Source organism: Scyliorhinus canicula, chromosome 5, assembly GCF_902713615.1.
Source record: "Scyliorhinus canicula chromosome 5, sScyCan1.1, whole genome shotgun sequence".
In the NCBI taxonomy this organism is placed as follows: domain Eukaryota; kingdom Metazoa; phylum Chordata; class Chondrichthyes; order Carcharhiniformes; family Scyliorhinidae; genus Scyliorhinus; species Scyliorhinus canicula.
The window spans coordinates 208,592,887-208,616,895 of NC_052150.1; the positions used below are offsets into that span (position 1 = coordinate 208,592,887).

At 46.4% G+C, this 24,009-nt stretch overlaps 1 protein-coding gene across 6 annotated transcripts in view; it reads right to left on the reverse strand.

Moving 5' to 3' along the window:
- dpp6a (dipeptidyl-peptidase 6a) overlaps positions 1 to 24,009 on the reverse strand; it is a 1,618,183-nt gene that overhangs the window by 105,423 nt on the left and 1,488,751 nt on the right. For all 6 annotated transcript variants that reach the window (XM_038798406.1, XM_038798408.1, XM_038798409.1 and 3 more), the window contains exons 13-15: positions 10,697 to 10,804; positions 8,142 to 8,233; positions 234 to 281 (exon numbers count right to left, since the gene is read on the reverse strand). In XM_038798406.1, the coding sequence (XP_038654334.1) occupies positions 234 to 281; positions 8,142 to 8,233; positions 10,697 to 10,804 (248 nt within the window). The remainder of the gene's footprint in view (positions 1 to 233; positions 282 to 8,141; positions 8,234 to 10,696; positions 10,805 to 24,009) is intronic.

Below are 24,009 nucleotides of genomic sequence, written 5' to 3' on the forward strand. Positions count from 1 at the left end.
TTTCTTTCCTTTTAGGCACATCGGTAACAAGATATGGTACTTTGAAATTAGTGGTCTGTTATGCAATGCCTGCAATGCTCAGGAATCAAAACTTATAGATCCATGCATAAATCTGCAAATGCACACATACAGGCACACACACGTATGTTCACATGCACACATGCATACACGTGCGTCCATGTATACACATGCACACACACAGGTATGCACACACATTCAAGGTGGGTACTTACCTGTACAATTGTCGGCGCAGAGGAGAGTCCTCTGTGCTCAGAAAGTAACTGTAATAGAAGGAACAAATGTATTGAATACGGTCCTTTTCCATATCGATGCAAGTGATAGTTTAGATCAGATTTAATACACGCCAATCAAGATCCCATGACATTATTTGAAAGAAGCGCAGAGGAGATGATCCCCTCAGTGACTGGGCAATTATTTATGACTCACTCACCACCAATGAACACAGGTTCTCAGCTCATTATGATCACAGTTCTGTTTCTGCAAGTTTGCTGCATTAGCTTCGGTGCCTCCGATATTATCACAGTGACAGCCCTTCAAAACCACTTAAATTGTCGTTAAAACTCCTTGGGACTTCCTGATGTCATAAAAAGCGCTCCAGAAATCTAAGTCTTTCTTTCTAGTCTTATGTAAATAGTCCAACTAGGGAAGGGACCATACTGGACCTGGTATTGGGGAATGAGCCCAGCCAGGTGATCGAAGTTTCAGTGGGGGAGCATTTTGGGGATAGTGACCATAATTCAGTAAGTTTTAAGGTACTTGTGGATAAGGATAAGAGTAGTTCTCGGGTGAAGGTGCTAAACTGGGGGTAAACTGATTCCAACAATATTAGGCAAGAACTGAAGAATTTATGAAAATCGCTTATTGTCACGAGTAGGCTTCAATGAAGTTACTGTGAAAAGCCCCTAGTCACCACATTCCGGCGCCTGTCCGGGGAGGCTGGTACGGGATTCAGATTGGGGGGGGCGGATGTTTGAGTGTAAATCAAAATCTGACATTCGGGAGTCTTTCAAATATCAGTTCATTAGAATTCAGGACCAGCATGTTCCTTTGAGGATGAAGGATAAGTATGGCAAGTTTTGGGAACCTTGGATAACGAGGGATATTGTGAACCTAGTCAAAAAGAAAAAGGAAGCATTCGTAAGGTCTAGAAGGCTGAGAATAGACAAAGCCCTTGAAGAATATAAAGAAAGTAGTAAGGAACTTAAGCAAGGAGTCAGGAGGGCCAAATGGGGAAATGAAAAGTCCTTGGCAAACAGGATTTAGGAGAATCCCAAGGCATTTTATACATATATAAAGAGAAAGAGGGCAGCCATGGAAAGGGTTGGCCCACTCAAGGATAGAGAAGGAAATCTATATGTGGAGCCAGAGGAAATGGGCCAAGTACAAAATGAGCACTTTGCATCAGTATTCACCAAAGAGAAGAACTTGGTGGATGATGGGTCTAGGGAAGGGTGTGTTGATATTCTGGGTCATGAGGATAGCCTAATGGAGGAGGTTTTGGGCATTTAAAAAAAAGCTGGTTGAGTCCCCAGAGCCTGATGGAATCTACTCCAGAATACTGAGGGAGGCAAGGAAGGAAATTGTTGGGCCATGACAGAAACCTTTGTATTCTTACTGGTGACAGGTGAGATCCCAGACGACGGGATAATAGCCAATGTTGTTCCTTTGTTTAAGAAGGGTAGCAGGGATAATCCTGGAAATTATAGGCCTCACTTTAGTAGTAGGGGAATTATTGGAAAAGATTCTTGGGAACAGGATCGACTCACATGTAGAAACAAATGGACTTATTAGCAATAGGCAGCATGGTTTTGTGAAGGGGAGGTCATGTCTCACTAACTTGGTCGCATTTTTTGAGGAAGTAACAAAGGTGATTTATGAAGGAAGGGCAGTGGATGTTGTCTACATGGACTTCAGTAAAGCCTTTGTCAAGGCCCCTCATGGCAGACTGGTACAGAAGGTGAAGTAACACAGGATCAGAGGTGAGCTGGCAAGGTGGATAGAGAACTGGCTCGATCATAGGAGCCAGGGGTTAGCGTTGGAAGCGCGTTTTTCTGAATGGAAGACTGTCACTGGTGGTGTTCCACAGGGATCAGTGCTGGGACCTTTGTTACCCTTAGTATATGTAAATGATTTGGAAAAAAATGTAGCTGGTCTGATTAGTAAGTTTGCGGCGACACAAAGATTGGTAGATTTGTGCATAGTAATTGTCAGAGCATACAGCAGGCTATAGATCGGGAGAAGATTGGGCACAGAAATGACGGAATGCGTTTAATCCGGACAAATGTGAGGTAATGCATTTTGGACGGTCTAATACACGTGGGAATTATACAGTAAATGGCAGAACGCTTAAGAGTATTGACAGGCAGAGGGATCTGGGTGTCCAGGTCCACAGATCACTAAAAGTGGCAATGCAGGTGGATAAGGTGGTCAAGAAGGTATACAGCATGTGTGCCTTCACCGGTCAGGGCATTGAATATAAAAATTGTCTTGTTGCAGTTGTACAGAACCTTGGTTAAGCCAAATTTGGAAAATTGCATACAATTCTGGTTGCCACACTACCAGAAGGATGTGGAGGCTTTGGAGAGGGTACAGAAGAGTTTACCAGATGTTGCCTGCTCTGGAATGTATTAGCTATGGGGAGAGATTGGATAAGCTCGGAGTTTTCAAAATAAACGTCGGAAGTTGAGGGGCGACCTGATAGACATTCACAAAATTATGAGGGGCATGGACAGAGTGGATGACTCGACGGGTGGAAAAGTAAATTATCAGGGGACATAGGTTTAAGGTGCGAGCGGGAAAGTTTAGAGGAGATGTGCGAGGGAAGTTTATTTACACAAAGGGTGGTCAGTGCCTGGAACTCGCTGCCTGGGGAGGTGGTGGAAGCAGGTACGATAGCGACGTTTAAGAGGCATTTTGACGACTACATGAATAGGGTGGGAATAGAGGGATACGGAAACACAGATCATTTTAGTTTAGACATCCATCATGATTGGCACATGGCATGGAGGGCCGAAGGGCCTGTTCCTGTGCTGTACCATTCTTTCTTCTTCTGTTATGTGTACAGAGGCTGAAAATCTCAAATCGCAAATCCTCACTGAATCAAATAGCACAGGATTCAGATTAATTCTGCCTATATCAGTTTGTGGGCCAATATGTATTCCCGAAGGGAATGATGTCCAGGGATGCTCACTGTACTCCCCATGTGGGCTAATTAAATTGTTCTATAATTGAAGCATGATTCCTGCATTTCAAACCTTTAGATTTAAAGACCAGCATCCCATTATCCGTTCAGATTATTTTCTGGACCTATCCATGACATTTGAACAATCTACATGCGTGCCCCCCCACCCAAGTCTCTTTGGATCTCCATTATCTCCTGGCTTTTCGCCATTTAAAAACTACTCCGATTTATTTATTAAGATCCTATTGAAATTGTCCCTATTGAAATCCATTTTCCACAGCTTTGTCCATTTATGTCGGTTTTTTGTAATTTTACACTTCAATCTGCAACGCTTCCAATGTTGTCTACCTTCATCTCATCAAATGGCTTGAATATGGGACTTTCCCATGGGGTGCAATTTATCTCCATTTACTCAATCACAGTCCTCATGATTTTTGATCCATCTCCCCTTCACCTCAGGCCATTGCAATCACTAGTAACCGCTTTCCTTAGCTAGCAGTCTTCCAGCCCCATGGCAGCGATTCTAACTTGGTTTTCAAGTTGGAGCGAGAGCTAAGAGACAGGAACACCAGGACCGAGCCCTGGACCTATTCTTATGCTCGATGCACATCAAGTCTGGATTTTACGGCCACAAATCAGGTGGGCCTACCCCAGGCCTTCATTGTGCAAATGTAAAGGGCTGAAAGTGGAACACTCACTTTCCATTCCACCTCTCTCACCCCAAAGACAGATGTAAAATTCAGCCCAATAACTCCGTTGAAGCAATCTGATCCAAAATATCCAAGGGCTGAATTTTATGGGATGGTGTGGGGGGGGGGGGGGGGTACGGCAGGTTGATACTCAGAGCATTCTTCTCCTCGCCCTCACCAGCCCCCCCCCACCCCACTCCCTACCCTGTCCCCTGGTGAAAAATCAGTCCTGAACCGGCTGACTTTAAACAAGACTACCCCACAACCATAACGAGCTCTGGGTGGCCTTAACAAGTTGACATTCATAATTCTGTCCTTTAGTGGGAAGGAGTGCTTGCCCACGGGAGCTGCCGGCTGATACGATTGGCTGGCAGTTCTTGCAGTCCACCAGCGCCAGAGCGGAGTGGTGGACACTGCTGGGACTGCAAGCAGGCACTGGAAAGGTAAGTCTGGGGTTTTTAATGAGGAGAGACTCGAGGGACAAGTACCTGTAGGGTAGGAATCTGCGTTTTGAAGGTCAGGTGGGGGGGGATTATGGTTTCAGGTGCTGTATTATCATAGTGGGGCAGGGGCGTGGGGGAAGGGATGACCCCGGTATTCAAAGGACACAGCCCAAAGGAGATTACCCCCTTCCTGCCCACCCTTTCACCAAAGGTGTTAAAAAAAATGGCCTGTCCATTCTAATCTGTCTCCTGACAGCCAGTGTGTCATGTCGGTGGAGGCAAACGTAGGCCCTTAAATAATTGGGCATTAAGGGTCTCAATAGGCCTGAGGCCGCCTTACCTACACCTCAACTCCCACATGATCTGGGGTAGGTGGGAAGGCTGTCACCTGTGGGAAGGTTAGTCACCTGACATATTTTACATGATCCTTCCACCCCGCCCAAGATGGGGGGGGGGGGGGGGGGGGGGGGGGGGCATAAAATCCAGCCCAAGTTTGCAAATGGTCTGTTAATGGTTGCTGGACAATTCTCTGGGCTAGTAGGTGTCAGATGCAACTTGCAGCAGAGGAGAATACAGTTACTATTGGCCTAGAATTTCCTGCAATGATGTATTATCATGGCGGGGCCGGGAGGTGGGGGAGGGGGATGACCCTGGTATTTAATGACCATCGCCATAAGTAAAGCTGTTGTTCACCCCGATCCTCCAATCTTGATTCAATTCAAAGGTTTGTGGAGGAACTCACTCCCATAGGTCTTCATGATGTTAGTGGATATCCAAGAGGCTGTGAGGCAGCCACTGAGACTGGATACCTGTACACAAGGAACAACTTCGCTTGGAGACCGTGGGGATCCAATTGCACTTTACACGTCCGAGGGAACAGCAGAACTTCGAAACGCATATGAATCAAATGGGAGACAGAAGGTGGCTGGAAGGGCTTTGAATTATATCTCACCTTCCATGACCATAGGAGGTCCCATAGCTCTTTACAAATCGCCACTGTAATGTAGGAAACATGGCAGCCAATTTATTCACAGCAGGATCTCACAAATAGAAATGTAATACTGACCAGATAATCATTTCTTTGATGAGGTTGGTTGAGGGATAAGTATTGGCCAGGGCACCAGGGAAACTTTGCTTTTCATGATATACTGTTGGCACTGCCAAGCTGCCCAGGTCACATTGCCAGCTGGCAGGGGCATTGCCAGGGTGTCAAGTTGGCACTGTCAAGGTGCCATGCTAGCATTATTTGTGCGGGTGCGAACGGGCCAGGGGTGCCCTGCGTGGGTGTTGAGAGGGAGTGGTGCAGGGATCCTCCCATAGTGTGTTGGGGCTTGGGGGTGGAGGGTCACATGGGCGGCCTCAGAGATCAGAATGCCATTTAAAAATGGCGTCCCGATCTCTCGCCATACTGAGCTGATCCGGCGAGCGGAGCACCTTAGAGCACGAAACAGGGCTATGAGTGGCCTCGGCCGTGCGTTCCCAGCCGAGGTACCCTCGCAAACCCGAGTTGCATTTTAGAGCCTTGCGAGGCGTTGCGAGCACTGGGAAACACGTGGCTAAACGTGCTCACTCTGGGTCTTTGTTCCCATTTTGTAAAATTCAAGGGGTTTTCTATTTAACGTGGAGCTTAAAGATTTTTAAGGCTGAGTTTGTTAGATTCTTGATTGATAAGTGAGTCAATGGGAATGGAGATTAGGACAGAAACTGGAGTTGAGGCCATAATCTGATTTTATTGAATGGCGGAACAGGCCCGAGGGGCTGAATGGCCTACTCCTGCTGCTAACCGTTACATTGTACTGCACCCCTCGCATCGATGCACCCTCAGAAACGCTGTGTATCGAGATGACAGTAATAACTGTACTCTACATAACATAATTGCAGAGATCAAATACCAGTTTTCATTTTATTATCAGTTTCAATGTGTAGCTATTAAAAAGTCAGGCAGGAGAAACTGAAATTTTAATGGTTTTCTTGCATGAGTGGGTTTCACATCGGGAGGCGAGCTGAAACTTAAGATTCATACTCTGCCACTCAGGAGCAGTTCTACATGACAACGAAGGGTTTGGTAACCTCCTGTGTTTTCTGAACATTATAAGTGAAAGAACTTCAATGTTAAGAATTTGTATTCTTGAAAGACAATCAATTCTGCTTCAACAACGTTGGCTTGTAGCAACATGGTCCTCTATTCAGAATCCAATATTAATTCTTATCTGTAGTCACTGCGTCCTTGTAAAAGGATCCTGCAGCACAGGCATGGTTTATGAGAATAAGAACTGGACTATTACAAAGGTAGTTGAATGCAAGGGGTAAATCTATGTGGCATAAACTGTTTCACTCAGCGGTGTGTTTGCAAGCTCCAATAGAAAAACTGTAAGAGTGGAGAAGGGTGGTGTGGTGGGTACAGCAGGGCAGGAGGTGTGGAGGGGAGGGGAGGGCAATGGGGTGCGGAGGAGAAATGTGGAGGGTGTTGTAGGGAGGGGAGATGTGCAGAGTACACTGAGGAGAGAACGGATAACGTCCTGGTCCTAAGTGGCATTTAAACAACGAGGGACAGGTCATGTTTTGAGTGTCAAACCTCACTGGGAGGATAATATGGACGGCACGGTAGCACAGTGTTTAGCACTATTCATTCACAGCGCCAGGTTCGATTCCCGTCTTGGGTCACAGTCTGTGCGGAGTCTGCATGTTCCCCCCGTGTCTGCGTGGGTTTCCTCCGGATGCTCCAGTTTCCTCCCATATGTCCCGAAAGACATGCTTGTTAGGTGAATTGGACATTCTGAATTCTCCCTCAGTGCACCCGATCAGGCGCCGGAATGTGGCGACTAGGGGATTTTCACAGTAACTTCATTGCAGTGTTCACGTAAGCCTACTTGTGACACTAATAAAGATTATTAAATTATTATTATATGAAGTCATAACTGAAAAATGAACCTCTCCCTCTCTTTGATGTACCATCTCAATTGCTGTGTATATTCAGTGATTATTGCTTCCATTTCAGATTTCCATTGTTATCCACATTTATTTCAATCTCGACTGTGTCAAGATGACTGATTCTGCCCAGACACTCAGAGGCAGCATGGGCCAAGTAATTAAGCTCTGAGTATAATTTAAAATCTCTCAGTGTCAAATGAGAGATGTCATATGAGGAGAGACTAAATTGGTTTGGATTATATTCATTGGAGTTTAGAACAGTGAGAGGGGATCTCATAGAAACTTACAAAATTCTAACAGGATTAGACAGGGTAGATTCAGAAAGAATGTTTCTGGTGGTGGGGCAGTCCAGAACTAGGGGTCATAGTTTGAGGTTAAGGGTCAATATTTTACGACTCGGCGAGGAGAAATTTATTCACCCAGAGAGTGGTGAATCTGCAGAATTCGCTACCACAGAAAGTAGTTGAACGTTGTGTGATTTTGAGAAGGAATTAGATATAGGTTTTGGGCTAAATCAAGGGATATGTGTGTGTGGGGGGGGGGGGGGGGGAGTTCAGGATCGGGGTATTGAACTTGATGATGAGCCATGATCATAATGGATGGTGGAGCAGGCTCGAAGGGCCGAATGGCCTTCTCCTGCTTCTATTTTCTATCTTTCTATGTTTCAGCGTGTCGAGATCCGACCTGGGGTAAATGCAACTTTGGATCGTAGGATAACATGGCCATTAACGATTGCTGGTCTGTTATACATATCTCCCAATATTCAATTCCGTTGAACGGGTGATCATTCCCATATTGGCTGTTTTACACTGTGGCCACAGGTCAAATTTACCCCACGTGATCTCAAAATTGTTTCAATACTTTCTGGAGACTTACATTTTTTGGTGCAGTTCATCATATGACAAAATCTGTGTCACATCCCAGTTGCCAGAGGTGATGGACTGCAAGTTATCATTACTGTTATTCACCTGGAAGAAATGAAAATACAAACATATTTACTAAACTGTGAGAATTGACAGCACTTGGACAGTGTACACCAATTATCCCTCTGTTTTTAAACATTGAATGGAAGAACTCTTTTGTTGGCATGAGCAGGTTTTGTGACTAAAAGTAGCAACTTTCTCTTTTTGTTATTTCCAGCAAAATCATAAATGTCATTTTAGGACGTTTTTGCACTTCAAGGCAGCAACAGCAAATAATAATAATAACTTATTGTCACGAGTAGGCTTCAATGAAGCTACTGTGAAAAGCCTCTAGTCGCCACATTCCGGCGCCTGTTCGGGGAGGCCGGTACGGGAATTGAACCTGCGCTGCTGGCGTTGTTCTGCATGACAAGCCAACTATTTAGCCCACTGTGCTAAACCAGCCGCTAATTCTGCTTCATTTCGCAGTTTCATAGTCCAAAATATGAAATGAAATGAAATGAAAATCGCTTATTGTCACGAGTAGGCTTCAATGAAGTTACTGTGAAAAGCCCACCAGGGGAATAGTAGCGGGTGGGACGGATATTTTGACGGACCAGCAAAAAGGTCCGTTGACTTTGGGCGGGAATTTCCGATCCTGTAGATCCCGCCCATAGTGATCACAGGAAATTCTCTTGATATTCTTCATTCCACCAATTTTGGTCACTGCGAAGAAATCTCAGCAACAGTTTTGTCTCATATTGAAAAGTTTGAGGTGTCTCAATGCTCTCCATGATTGCTGAAAAAAGACAATGCTAAAGCTTTTCGACTTGCACACCAGTAGTAAAGGAACAATAATTTGTACTGCATGGGAAAAGAGTGCGGATTGGTTGGCATGTGGACTCTGATTGATAGAGGCATTGACATGGAGAATGCACCAGGGGACAGTTAACTGCCTGGTTTTTCAAGTTCAGATCAGGCAGGTCAACTCTGATTGGTCAAAGCATTGTCATGGGGAATGAACCAGGAAATAGCTGTGCCCCAAGCTGTTGTTTGGTGGAAATAGGCACAATTTGAACAATTGTTCACAGGGCACTGTGTGTGAATATATGTAACTACTAGCTTGTTTCAGTGTCACTGTGAACTTATCTGATAATATTAAATTGGTTGTTCGAGTAATTCATAGCACAATTAGGATTATTTATCAAGTGCTGTCCAATCACAAAATCACTTCCAATATTGGACTCTTCATTGTACTTAATATTAATTTGAAAACAAGTATTTCTTTTTAAGTTTTCCAATTAAGGGGCAATGTAGAGTGACCAATCCACATAACCTGTACATCTTTAGGTGGTTGGGGGGTGAGACCCAAGCAGACACGGGGAGAATGTGCAAATTGCACACGGACAGTGACCCGGGGCCGTGATCGAACCCGAGTCCTCGGCGCCGTGAGGCAGCAGTGCTAACTACTGCATCACCATGCCATCCTAAAATAGTTCACGAGAGGGGTTGTTTGTCAAGATAAATTGATCATTTTCATTTCATCAGAATAATGTTGGAGAATTTATTTCCCTCCAATATTGCACTGCCCAATGTATTGCACAATATAACAGGTGTGCTATTTTAACACCATGGCTGATCTATTTATAAATGGGTTAACAACCATGCTATGATGGGGCAGAGGGGAACGTTGCACGAGTGCACCAACTGGGCCAATCTCTCCCAAAATTTACTAGGATTCTGCTCAGTATTTCCCAACAGTGACTCAGATTGAAAACTCTAGGAATGTTAGGATTGGGCTGCGGTTACATTGTATCCAGAGTGATACAATGTCGCCACACCAATGCCCTTTAGTCAAAATAATTATCCACCGTCCTCAATTGAATCCCTATTGTTCATGTAGAAACTCAAATGAATTTTGGGGACTTTCCAATTATATTGCAAGGAAAATCATTGTGGGTGTGTGGGATCCATTCCCGTCCACGAGGGAAGAGTATTATTGTCTATGCCTCGCAGTCCTTGCAATATTATCCAATTGCACAGTTATTTTCAGAATATTTATATGTCTGAAAGTCTGGCAGTGAGAGATTAACAAACGTTGGCAAAGTATTAAGATGTACAAGAGCAATGAAAGGCAAGAATTGACACTGGGCTGGATTCTCCGGATCCCCAGCCGCGTGGGTTCTCAGCAGCGGGAGGCGGAATGGCATTCCTTGGCGGCAAGATTCTCCGTTCCCGCCGCTGTCAATGTGAATTCCCATTGAAGCCGCCCCATGCCACCCGAAACCTGCGTGGGGGAGTGAGTGTGGGGGGGGGGGGGGGGGGGGGGGGGGGGGGGGTGGATTCTGCCGACAGGTGCAGAGAACCCCGCTGCCAGCGAACGGCCGGAGAATTTGGGCAAACTGCAGTTTTGGAGTGAGTAGACTGAGATTTGAAGCCAATGTGTTGGCACAAATTATTTCATTTGAATACGGAATAATTCAGCTGCACTGAAACCTGGGAATTTAACTGCTCCACCGAAACACTTACTTGAGCGGACGACATGGCGATGTGGTAAAACTTTCCTCTGCCTCCTTGCGGAACCGGGCGGATGAAAAAAAACTTCCTTCCATCTTTAGAAAATAACGGGGCTTCGCTCTGTGAAAACATTGATATTTTAGAACTGAGATGCATTTGCATAGGAACACAGAAGCAAAGGAAATAGATGCAGGGGTAGGCCATTCTGCTCTCCTTGTCTGTGCCACCATACAATATGGCCATGGCTGACAGTGCAAATTCAGTATTCCACTCCCACGTTCTCGCCATACCCCTTCCACCTCCAGCTTCCTCTTGAGTATATCCAACAAACTGACCCCAACAGCTTTCTATGGTAGAGAATTCCACAAGTTCACAACTCACTGAGAAAAAAGTTCAGCCTCACCTCAGTCCTGAATGGCTTACCCCTTAAGCTGTGACCCCTAGTTCTGGACGTCCCCAACATCAGGAACATTCTTCATGCATCTAGCCTGCCCAGTCCCATCAGGATCTTATATGTTTCTCTGAGATCCCCTCTCATTATTCTAAACCCCAGTCAAAGAACAAAGAACAGTTGATCCAGTCTTTCTTCGTATGTCAGTCCTATGCGAGCATAACGGACAGGTGAAGAATATGAAGAGTGCTTTCTAAATCATTAATTCATGGGATGTGGGCTTCACTGGCTGGTGGCTTTCATGACCATTTCAGCAGGCATTTTCTCGAGTCATTGCTGTGGGTCTGGAGTCACGTGTTGGCCAGACCTAGTAAGGATGGCAGATTTCCTTCCCCAAGGGTCATTAGTGAACCAGATTGGCTTTAGTTCATGGCGATGAACTTTACCATCTGCCGTGGTGGGATTCAAACCTGGCTCTCCAGAGCATTACCTGGGCCTCTGGATTATTTGTCCTGTGACAATACCATGATCACTCCTCTGTGATTCTGCTATGTTCAGTCGGACTACATCCGTATTTCAACATTATGGGGAGTGGGAGCCAGCTTTTAAGTGAAGAATTTCGGGAACTTGCGGGGTAACTCTCGGCGTTGTGTGACTTGGTGATAGCCAGTTGACAGCCCGTTTTGCATCATTCCCGATTTTTATCTCCATTGACTTTGATTAGGGACAGTATGAAGTCTTACAACACCAGGTTAAAGTCCAACAGGTTTGTTTCAAATAACTAGCACTGCTCCTTCCTGCGGTCCGAAAGCGGTGCTCCGAAAGCTAGTGATTTGAAACAAACCTGTTGGACTTTAACTTGATGTTGTAAGACTTCTTACTATGCTCACCCCAGTCCAACGCCGGCATCTCCACATCATTTTGATTAGGGAATATGTAAAATGGCTGCCAGAATCACTGTCACTCTTTTGACACTCACAGCCAAACTCAAGGTCTACCTCCAAAGGATCTAACTGGAAATCTTTGTGCAAGAACATCATAAGACCATAAGACGTAAGACCATAAGACATAGGAGCAGAATTAGGCCACTTGGCCCATCAAGTCTGCTCCGCCATTCAATCATGGTTGATATTTTCTCATCCTCATTCTCCTGCCTTGTCCCCATAACCCCTGATCCCCTTATTAATCAAGAACCTATCTATCTCTGTCTCAAAGAAACTCAGTGAATTGGCCTCCACAGCCTTCTATGGCAAAGAGTTCCATACATTCACCACCCTCTGCCTGAAGAAATTCCTCCTCATCTCTGTTTTAAAGGATCGTCCCTTTAGTCTGAGATGGTGTCCTCTGGTTCTAGTTTCTCCTACAAGTGGAAACATCCACTCTACGTCCACTCTATCCAAGCCTCGCAGTATCTTGTAATTTTCAATAGGATCCCCTCTCATCCTTCTAAACTCCAACGAGTACAGACCCAGAGTCCTCAAACGTTCTTCATACGACAAGTTCTTCATTCCAGGGATCATTCTTGTGAATCTTCTCTGGTCCCTTGCCAAGGTCAACATATCCTTCCTTAGATATGGGGCCCAAAACTGTTCACAATACTCCAAATGGGGTCTGACCAGAGCATTATACAGCCTCAGAAGTACATCCCTGGTCTTGTATTCTAGCCCTCTTGACATGAATGCTATCATTGCATTTGCCTTCTTAACTGCTGACTGAACCTGCACATTAACCTTAAGAGAGTTGTGAACAAGGGCTCCCAAGTCCCTTTGTGCTTCTGCTTTCCGAAGCATTTCCCCATTTAGAAAATAGCCTATGCCTAAATTTCTTCTTCCAAAGTGCATAACCTCACACTTTTCCACATTGTATTTCATTTGCCACTTCATTGCCCACTCTCCTAGCTTGTCCAAGTCCTTCTGCTGCCTCCTTGCTTCCTCAATACTATCTGTCCCTCTACAGATCTTTGTATCATCTGCAAACTTAGCAACAGTGCCTTCAGTTCCTTCTTCCAGATCATTCATGTATATTGTAAAAAGATGTGGTCCCAGCACAGACCCCTGAGGCACACCACTAGTCACCGGCTTCCATCCTGAAAAAGACCCCTTTATCCCCACTCTCTGCCTTCTGCCAGTCAGCTAATCCTCTGTCCATGCCTGGATTTTACCCTGAACACCATGGGCTCTTAACTTATTTAACAGTCTCCTATGCGGCACCTTGTCAAAGGCCTTCTGGAATCTAAATAAATCACGTCCACTGGTTCTCCTTTGTCTAACTTGCTTGTAACCTCCTTAAAGAACTAACAGATTTGTCAGGCACGACCTCCCTTTGACAAAGCCGTGCTGACTCAGTCCTATTTTACCATGCACTTCCAAGTACTTTGCAATCTCATCTTTAATAACAGACTCTAAAATCTTACCAATGATCAAAGGCAGGCTAACCAGCCTATAATCTCCCTCCCTTCTTAAACAGTGGTGTTACATTAGCCACCTTCCAGTCCTCTGGGACCCTTCTGCATCCAGTGATTCCTGAAAGATCATCACTAATGCCTCCACAATTTCCTCAGCTATCTCTTTTAGGACCCTGGGGTATAGTCAATCCGGTCCAGGCAACTTATCCACCTTCAGACCTTTCAGTTTCCCCAGAACCTTCTCCTTCGTGATGGGCACTGCACTCACCTCTGCCCCCTGGTTCTCCTAGAGCTCTGGCATCCCACTGGGGTCTTCCTCCGTGAAGACTGATGCAAAGTAACTATTCAGTTCGTCTGCCATTTCTTTCTTTCCTATTATTACTTCTCCAGCCACAGTTTCTAGTGGTCCAATGTCTATTTTAGCCTCTCTCTTACCTTTTATATATTGAAAAAATATCTTCCTGTCTTCCTTTATATTACCAGCTAACTTGCACTCATACTTCATCTTCTCCCCCTTATTGCATTTTTAGTTGTCCTCTGCTCACTTTTAAAGGCTTCCCAATCCTCTAGCTTCCCTCTAATCCTCGCCACTTTGTATGCTTTTTCTTGAGCCTTTATACTGTCCTTGACATCCCTCGTCAGCCATGGATGCCTTGTCCTCGCCTTAGCATGTTTCCTCCCCCTTGGGATGTATTTCTGTTGTGCCTCCCGAATAACCCCCAAAAACTTCTGCCATTGCTGTTCCACTGTCTTCCCTGCTAGGCTCATTTTCCAAGCAACTCTGGCCAGCTCCTCCCTCATGTCTTTGTAGTTACCCTTATTTAATTGTAATACTGTTACATCTGATTGCAGCTTCTCCCTCTCAAACTGCAGGGTAAATTCTATCATATTGTGGTCACTGCTCCCTCAGGGTTCCTTCACCTTAAGTTCCTGATCAAGTCTGCCTCATTACACATCACCAAATCCAGAATCGCCTGCTCCCTAGTCGGCTCTGTCACAAGCTGCTCCAAAAAAACATCTCTTAGACATTCCACAAATTCCATTTCTTGGGATCCACTCAACCTGATTTTCCCAGTCCACCTGCACATTGAAGCCCACCCAGCGGCCGGCCTAGTGTTGCTGGCGCCCCGGGCAAGCTGAACTTCGGCGCCCTTCGGGGGGGGGGGGTCGGTCGGGGGTCGGACGGTTCGCGGGGGGGGGGGGGGGTTCGGTTCGGGGGGGGTCCCCCGGTCCGGGGGGGGGGGTCGGTCGGGGGGGGGGTTCGGTCGGGGGGGGGGTCGGTCGGGGGGGGGAGTTCGGTCGGGGATGGTGTCGGTCGGGGGGGGTCAGGGGGTCGGGGGGGGGGTCGGTCGGGGGGTCGGGGTCAGGGGGTCGGGGGAGTCGGTCGGGGGGGTCGGGGGTCAGGGAGTCGGGTCGGGGGTTCGGGGGGGGGTCGGGGGAGAGGGGTCGGATCGGGGGGGTCGGGGGAGGGGGGGGGGTTCGGTCGGGGGGGTCGGGTCGGGGGGGGTCGGGTCTGGGGGGTCGGGTCGGGGGGGTCGGGTCGGGGGGGGGTCGGGTGGGCGGTCGGGCGGGTGGGTCGGGGGGGGCCACAGAGTGACCCGGTAATGGTATGATCGGGAGTCACGTACGGCGGGCCGGTCTCTCTGTCCGGCCAGGTCTCTGACGCGCGTTCACGCACCCCGTTTGAGGGCGGGCCCCCTAGCACATGGCGCCCCCTAGCACATGGCGCCCCGGGCGACTGCCCGAGTTGCCGGTACCTTGAGCCGGCCCTGGTCCCCCATGGTTATTATAATGTTGCCTTTTTTACATGCCGTATCTATCACCTGATTTATTTTCTGCCCCACAACCTGACTACTGCTAGGGGGCCTGTACATAACTCCCATCAAGGTCTTTTTACCTTTGCGATTCCTCAACTCTACCCACAGAGATTCTATGCCTTCTGATCCTATCGCTCCTTGCTAATGATTTAACTTCATTCCTTACTAACAATGCAACCCCTCCCCCTTTGCCCATCTGCCTGTCCTTTCGATAGGACATATATCCTTGGATATTTCGATCCCAGCCTTGATCCCCTTGAGCCACATCTCTGTGATGCCACAACATCGTACTGGCCAATTTCAATGTCCGCAACAAGCTCATTTACCTTGTTCCGTATTCTGCGCACGTTTAGGTACAACACCCTCAATCCAGGGGCTGGTTTAGCTCACTGGGCTAAATCGCTGGCTTTTAAAGCAGACCAAGCAGGCCAGCAGCACGGTTCGATTCCCGTACCAGCCTCCCCGGACAGGCGCCGGAATGTGGCGACTAGGGGCTTTTCACAGTAACTTCATTGAAGCCTACTCGTGACAATAAGCGATTTTCATTTCATTTCATTTCATCCTGCATTGGCCACCTCCCTTTTCACACTCTCCTCAGTCACTGTACCCTATACTGTGGCCTATTTTGATTTTTGACTATCGCTTCTCTACCTTACACTTTCCCCCTTACTGCTTTTTGTTTCTGGCCCCGTTTTACTTCCCTCCGACTTCCTGCATCGGTTCCCATCCCCCTGCCACATTAGTTTAAACCTTCCCCAACAGCACTAGCAAACACCAAAATGGGCTCCACTGACCAAATAAACTCGGGGGGTGGGGGCAAAATCAGCAGTTTTTTTTAGGCAGTTGAGAACGTGAAGAAAGTGCAGGATCTCAGAAAGGATGCAAAGAGGTGAAGATAACTAAGCAACACACGTATCGTCGGCGAGATATGATGCCAAACTTGGGGTTTGAAAAGCGTATAGTAGTGGGAAAGGATATCTGAGGGAGGCAAGGAATCCCACACTTCCCAAAAGCTGGCAATGATTAAATGACAACTCTTGACCACGACAAGGAGGCGGGCTGGAGGAAGACTGTAATTTCATGAAATTGCAGATATAATAATAATCTTTATTATTGTCACAAGTAGGCTTACATAAACAGTGCAATGAAGTTACTGTGAAAACCCCTAGTCGCCACATTCCGGCGCCTGTTCGGGTACACTGAGGGAGAATTCAGAATGTCGCATGTCTTTCGGGACTTGTGGGAGGAAACCGGAGCATCCGGAGGAAACCCACACAGACACGGGAGAACGTGCAGACTCCACACAGACAGTGAACCGAGCCGGGAATCAAACTTGGGACCCTGGAGCTGTAAAGTAACGGTGCTAACCACTGTGCTACTGTGCCTGCCTTGCTACGTCCCAGAGATGCTTAATTTTTTTCGTTTGCTTATTTTTGGGGACGATAAAATGGCATGGCAAGAAGGGAGCCTTCTCAAATGTGGGTTATCCTGATGTTCATAACCTCTGCTGGGAAATTCAACCATTTCATTTAAATTCCCATTGCCGGTTAATGTCAGGCAGTCTGCCAGTTCTGGAGTAAACCTTAACCTGGGCTCACCCAGTGGTTCAGAGAAGGAGTGAGGGTGGGGGGTTGTTGAAAAAAAAACAAGTACCCAAGACAACTTTACGCTGGGCAAAAGTTACATAATCTATTCTGGTGTCTCAATAATATGAGGGAACACAGTAAAATGCAAAACAGACCTGTTAAAGAACAAAGAACAATAAAGCACAGGAACAGGCCCTTCAGCCCTCCAAACCTGCGCCGACCATGGTACCTGCCTAAACTAAAACCGTCTGTTCTTACAGAGTCCGTACTCTTCCATTACCATCTTATTCATATATTTGTCTAGTTGCCCCTTAAATGCCCCATCATACCTGCTCCCACCACCTCCCCAGGCAGCCCGTTCCATATATTTACCACCCTCTGTGTAAAGAACTGGCCTTGCACATCTGTTCTAAACTTTTCCCCACACACTTTAAACTTATTTCCCCTAGTACTTGACTCTCCTACCCTAGGAAAGAGCATCTGACTATCCACTCTGTCCATGCCACTCATAACCTTGTAGACCTCTCTCTGGTCACATCTCAACCTCCGTTGTTCCATTGAGAACAGAACGAGTTTATCTAACCTCTCCTCATAGCTAATGCCATCCCATACCAGGCAACATCCTAGAATCCGCTTCTGTACCCTCTCCAAAGCACCACATCATTCTGGTAGCGTGGCGACCAGAACTGTACACAATATTCCAACTAAGGTTCTGTACAGCTGCAACATAACTTGCCAATTTTTATACGCAATGCCCCGACCGATGAAGGCCAGCATGCCTATGCCTTCTTGACCACCTTATCCACATGCGTTGCCACTTTCAGTGATCGGTGGATATGCATGCCCAGATCTCTCTGCCTCGCAAGAGTTCTGCCATTAAAACTCCCTATTGGCTCTAGCTACTATCATTCCATTATCCCAGCTGGTCAAATAAGCACACATTGCTACACACATGACCTCAAACTGGCTTTGAACAGCACAACCTTCAGATTGTTTTCCTCTTATGCTGTCCTATTGCTCTCTCACAGCTACTGACAGCACAAACACAGCTACTTTGCCACCAAGAAATCCCAAAGAGGCAATAAACAAGTAGTCCTCAGGTGTAGGTGCTAAACTGGGGAAGCTAATTCTAACAATATTAGGCAGGAACTGAGGAATCTAGATTGGGGGCGGATGTTTGAGAGAGAATCAACATCTGGCATGTGGGAGGCTTTCAAATGTCAGTTGATAGGAATTCAGTACCGGTATGTTCCTGTGAGGAATAAGGGTAAGTATGGCATGTTTTGGGAACCTTGGATAACGAGGGATATTGTGAGCCGAGTCAAAAAGAAAAACAAAGCATTTGTCAGGGCTAGATGGCTGGGAACAGACAAAGTCTGTGAGCAATATAAGGAAGGTTAGGAAGGAACTTAAGCAAGGAGTCAGGAGGGCTAAAAGGGGTCATGAAAAGTAATTGACAAACGGGATTAAGGAAAACCCCAAGGCTTTTTGCACTTATATAAACAGCACGAGAGTAGCCAGGGAAAGGGTTGGCCCAATCAAGGATATGGGAGTGAATCTATGTGTGGAGCCAGAGGAAATTGGTGATGTACTAAATGAGTACTTTGCATCAGTATTCACCAAAGAGAAGGACTTGGTGGATGATGAGTCTGGGGATGGGTGTGTAGATAGTCTGGGTCACACTGAGATCAAAAAGGAGGAGGTGGTGGGTGTCCTGAAAAATATTAAAGTAGGTAAGTCCCCAGGGCCGATGGGATCTATCCTGTTATGATATGTACATAGTCAGGTTAGTGAAGGGTTAATTATTACATCTCTGTGTAATTCAAACACTAGAGGGCACCACCATTTCTCTGTATATAAATCAGACCTCGGGGAATGCTGGGTAGTTAGTAAAGGAGAAAGAATGAGAACAACACTAGATTAGATAGAATTAATGCGAGGTTAGATCATAGCATAATTAGTGACTAAGTGACTATTTAGATTATTGAGTACTGCTAGGCAAATTCAATATTACTTTATTATTGACTATAGCTCAGTAGAGTGTTCGAACTTCATTTCATTAATAGTTTTCAATAAATCAGTTTTGTTTCAATCTAATGATTGGTGGATTCTTTGTTATCAACACAACGGACCATTCTGAAAGAAAGACAAAGAACACAACATATTACCACCAAGGGTAATATAACATACCCCAGAATACTGAGGGAGGCAAGGGAGGAAATTGCTGGGGCCTTGACAGAAATCTTTGTATCCTCAATGGCTACAGGTGTGGCCCCAGAGGATTGGAGGATAGCTAATGTTGTTCTTTTGTTTAAGAAAGGTAGCAAGGATAACCCAGGAAATTATAGACCAGTGAGCCTTACGTCAGTGGTAGGAAAATTATTGGAGAGGATTCGCCGAGACAAGATTTATTTCCATTTGGAAGCAGGTGGATGTATTAGCGAGATGCATCATGGTTTTGCGCAGGGGAGGTCGTGTCTCACTAACTTGATTGAGTTTTTCGAGGAAGTGACAAAGATAATTGATGAAGGTAGGGCAGTGGATGCTGTCTACATGGACTTCAGTAAGGCCTTTGACAAGATCTGTCGTGGCAGACTGGTACAGAAGGTGAAGACACATGAGATCAGAGGTGAGCAGGCTAGATGGATACAGAACTGGCTCAGTCATAGAAGACAGAGGGTAGCTGTGGAAGGGCATTTATCAGAATGGAGAGCTGTGACTAGTGGTGTTCTGCACGGATCAGTGCTGGGGCCTCTGTTTGTAGTATATATAAATGATTTGGAGGAAAATGTAGCTGGTCTGATTTGCAAATTTGCGGACGACACACAGGTTAGTGGAATTACGGATATCGATTAGGATTGTCAGAGGATTCAGGAAGATAGAGATCAGTTAGCGACTAGAGTTGAGATGGCAGATGGAGTTTAATCCAGAAAAATGTGAGGTTATGCATTTTGGAAGGTTTAATACAGGTGGGAAATATACAGTAAATGGCAGAACCCTTAAGAGTATTGACAGGCACAGGTCTATAGGTCACTGAAAGTGGCAACGCAGGTGGAGAAGGTAGTCAAGAAGGCTTGCCTTCTTCGGCCAGGACATTCAGTATAAAAATTGGCAAATCATGCTGCAGCTGTATTGAACCGTAGTTGGGCCACACTTGGAGTATAGTGTTCAATTCTGGTCGCCACACTACCAGAAGGATGTGGAAGCTTTGGAGAGGCTACTGAAGAAGTTTACCAGGATGCTGCGTGGTCTGAAGGGCATTAGCTATATGGAGAGGTTGGATAAACTCGGATTGTTCTCACTGGTATTACGGAGGTTATGGGGCGACCTGATGCAAGTCTAAAAAATTATGAGGGGCATGGACAGAGTGGATAGTCAGAAGCTCTTACCCAGGGTGGAAGAGTCAATTACTCGGGGATGTAGGTTTCAGGTGCAAGGGGCAAAGTTTCGAGGAGATGTGCAAGGGAAGTTTTTTTACACACAGGGTAGTAGGTGCCTAGAACTCGCTGCCAGAGGCGGTGGTGGAAGCAGGTATGATAGTGGTGTTTAAGGGGGTCTTGACAAATACATGAATAGGATGGGAATAGAGGGATATGGACCCCGCAACTGTAGAAGGTTTTAGTTTAGACGGGCAGCATGGTCTACGCAGGCTTGGAGAGTCGAAGGGCCTGTTCCTGTGCTATACTTTTCTTTATTCTTTTTTCTACCGGTTGCTGAGCTGAACTCAGACCTCAAGGGACATATTCTCAGCGCATGGTAACAAACTAGGGCATGGTGGTGCGGTCAATGCACTGCTGCACCGACTTTGCTGTTGGATCCAGTGGGCAGCCAGGAGAACAGGCTCCACTGCAGCCTACGAGAAAGATAGAGCCGATGTCCCCTTCACGTAGTCAGTGGCGAACGCCTCTGCTTCGCTGCTGACTGCAAGAAACAGGCCGTTAAAGTCGGCCGAGAAAGTAATTTCCAATTTGATTTTCAAAAACCGTATATTCATCTTTTAAAACTCACCCATTGAAAGGCTGCAATACATTGAAATCTAATTTGCATGTGGTAATAATAATACCAGCTTTAGCTGAAAGCTCCAACTGATAGTCTATTATAGCCCTGTTCAGTAAAGTTTTACAAAACGAGCTGGTCATTGAGCTGCCATGGCAAATAAATTCTGAGGCTGTAAAGATGTTTGATTGCTACAGCGAGTTCAAATGTTTTATTACTCTATTCCTTTTATTACTTCAAAAGTGTCAGATCCATATTTTCCTTTTCCCCCTAACCCCAGACTTGTCAAGGTACTGTGATTGGAATGGGAGCTGAGCAGGACATTGCAGCATTCTGCATTCGGTCTTGTCTCCTAAACAATGTCAAGTCGGCTTTTGTATTCATGCAATGTTACATCCTCGGTACCATGAATCATTTCAGATTGCTATATATTTGCATTTTTTTCAGCTTTCGCTTTGCCATTTAGTTCCTTGGCAAGGTCACCCTGTGAGCATGTGGCCAAGGATTCGGGGTAGTCACTCAAATAAGCGGCGGGTCTATGATGATGGTACAGATGATGGTGAGGTGAGCTTTCCAGAGGCCTGCTCTCAGTGCAAAGCCTCACCCACCAAGAGTGCCCGCTTACCTCAGTAAATAGCTCAGCTCTTCTGATTCTGACAATAAACCATTTAGATCAGAGGGTTTGGCTCCTGGCCCAGCGGCGAATTAGCCGATCTCTGTTGCCCATATTGCTGCTGGTTGCTGCGCTTCTGCCTTCATCTGTTCGTCCACTGTTATTCCCTGTCAATTCACCTCCACTTCTCATGCCGCAATGTTTGTGCTTCAAGTGCTGTTCTTGTGCTGTTTTTTTTTAAAATCTAGAAATGACTGCCGTGTACAGTTCTTTCAGGACACCAGTGTGTGGAGGTCAGTTGCAAATGCACTGGGGATATCACAATTTCATACCGCAGAATTTGCTTTTGGATGTTCCAAAGCATTTCACAACCACCTGTGAAGTATTAGTAAAAGTTAAATCACCACAGTCCCAGATGCCCATAGGCTGCTCTCCCCTTTGATGGGGGAGAGCTGACTGGTGGTGATTTAACCTGAGGATCACCACACCTCAGGCGAGGGGCAAGGTTGAGAAGGCCGGACCTTCATGAATAACCTCAGCCGGTACGGGAATTGAACCCACGCTGCTGGCCTCGCTCTGCATCACAAACCAGCTGCCCACCAAATGAGCTGAACCATCTCCAAGTAGTACAAAGACTGTCGTAATGTAGGAGAGGAGAAAGTACTGTGCATAGGTTTTCTGAAAGCATTCAAAAATGTGGCATAAATGAAACTTGTTGATTCAATTAAATTTTGCAAACTCGAAGTCCAAGGGAATGTGAGTACAAAGATACAGCTAAAGGATAGGAAATAGAGAGTAATGGCTAACTGATGTTTTATCTGGAATATCCTACCTGAAATTATTAAATCTGCTTCCTCACTTTCAAAAGGGAGTCAGTTAAATACTTGTTGGACCTTGCTGACCTCCTTAATGTCCTTTCTGATTCTTTTATATTCAGTCATCGCGTGGAGGTGGGAAGTCCGGGTTGCCGTGGCAGCATGCATTTTAACCTTCATGTTGTAGTCTGGAGCTATGGATGGTCATGGCAGAGACTCCAACATTCTTTCCATCACCTGGCTGACCAGGAATCTTACTCACTCCTGCCACCTGCCACTGGCATGTTGGAAGAATTTTCAGGCTGTGAGTCAACCTGTTTGTCCATGTCACAAACACACCGCACACCATCAAGTCCTGGGGTGAGACTCCAGCTCGAAGCTTCTGGCTCAGAGGCAGGGATGCTTACCCACTGCACCACAAGATCTCCTCCAGCTATCTCGTGCCCTTCCGTAACTATCATTGTGTCCCCTGAGCTCATAAACACAGAAAGTCTCATTCCATTGTCGAATAACTGATAATTGGGACCGAATATATGCGAATAATCTAATTAAGTGTTGAAATTGTGCAATGGGTCATGAGTGACTGGCACAAAGATTCACGAGAATCATGGATGGCACAGTGGTTAGCACAGCTGCCTCACAGCGCCAGTGTCCTGGGTTTGATTCTGACCTTGGGTGACTGTCTGTGTGGGGTTTGCATGTTCTCTCCGTGTCTGCGTGGGTTTCCTCCAGGTGCTCTGGTTTCCTCCCACAGTCCAAAGATGTGCAGGTTAGATGGACTTGGAAGCTAAACTGCCCCTCCGTGTCAAAACGTTATGTGGCGTTAAGAGGTTACGGCGATAGGGTGGGGGAGTAGACCTGGATGGGGGTGCTCTTTCAGAGGGTCGGTGCAGACTTGATGGGCTGAATGGCCTCCTTCTGAACCATTCACACCTTGGATGATGTGGTGAGTTTATATTTTACCTCGGTCCAGATGTTGGTGTGTTGACCAAAATCATCGATATGGCATTCACAGTAAATCACAAAGTGTTTTACCTCCTCTCTTTTTCCTCCCAGTGTACAGCACGGTAGTACAATGGATAGCATTGTGGTTTCACAGCGCCAGGGTCTCAGATTCGATTCCCCACTGGGTCACTGTCTGTGCGGAGTCTACACGTTCTCCCCGTGTTTGCGTGGGTTTCCTCCGGGTGCTCCGGTTTCCTCCCACAGTCCAAAGACATGCAGGTTAGGTGGATTGGCCATGATAAATTGTCCTTAGTAACCAAAAAGGTTAAGAGGGGTTATTGGGTTACGGGGATAGGGTGGAAGTGAGGGCTTAAGTGGGTCGGTGCGGACTCGATGGGCCGAATGGCTTCCTTCTGCACTGTGTTCTGTGGTGTTAGCTCAGCTTGGGGGTTGGCTCAGGTTGGGGTTGGGTGGGGGGGTGAGCGGAACGTGGTGGTGTGGGGTGCGGGATGTGGTGGTTACAGGTCCGTGCATGCCAGCAGTGTCAGTGATAGCGCTCTATCTCTTCAGTTCGAGGTTTACCGATCGAAATCTTTTAAGAATAATTTTTATTGTCAGCACCTACAACACGTCTTTCGGGACTTGTGGGAGGAAACCGGTGCACCTGGAGGTAACCCACGCAGACACGTGGAGAACGTGCAGACTCCTCACAGACAGTGACCCAAGCCGGGAATCAAACCTGAGACCCTGCCGCTGTG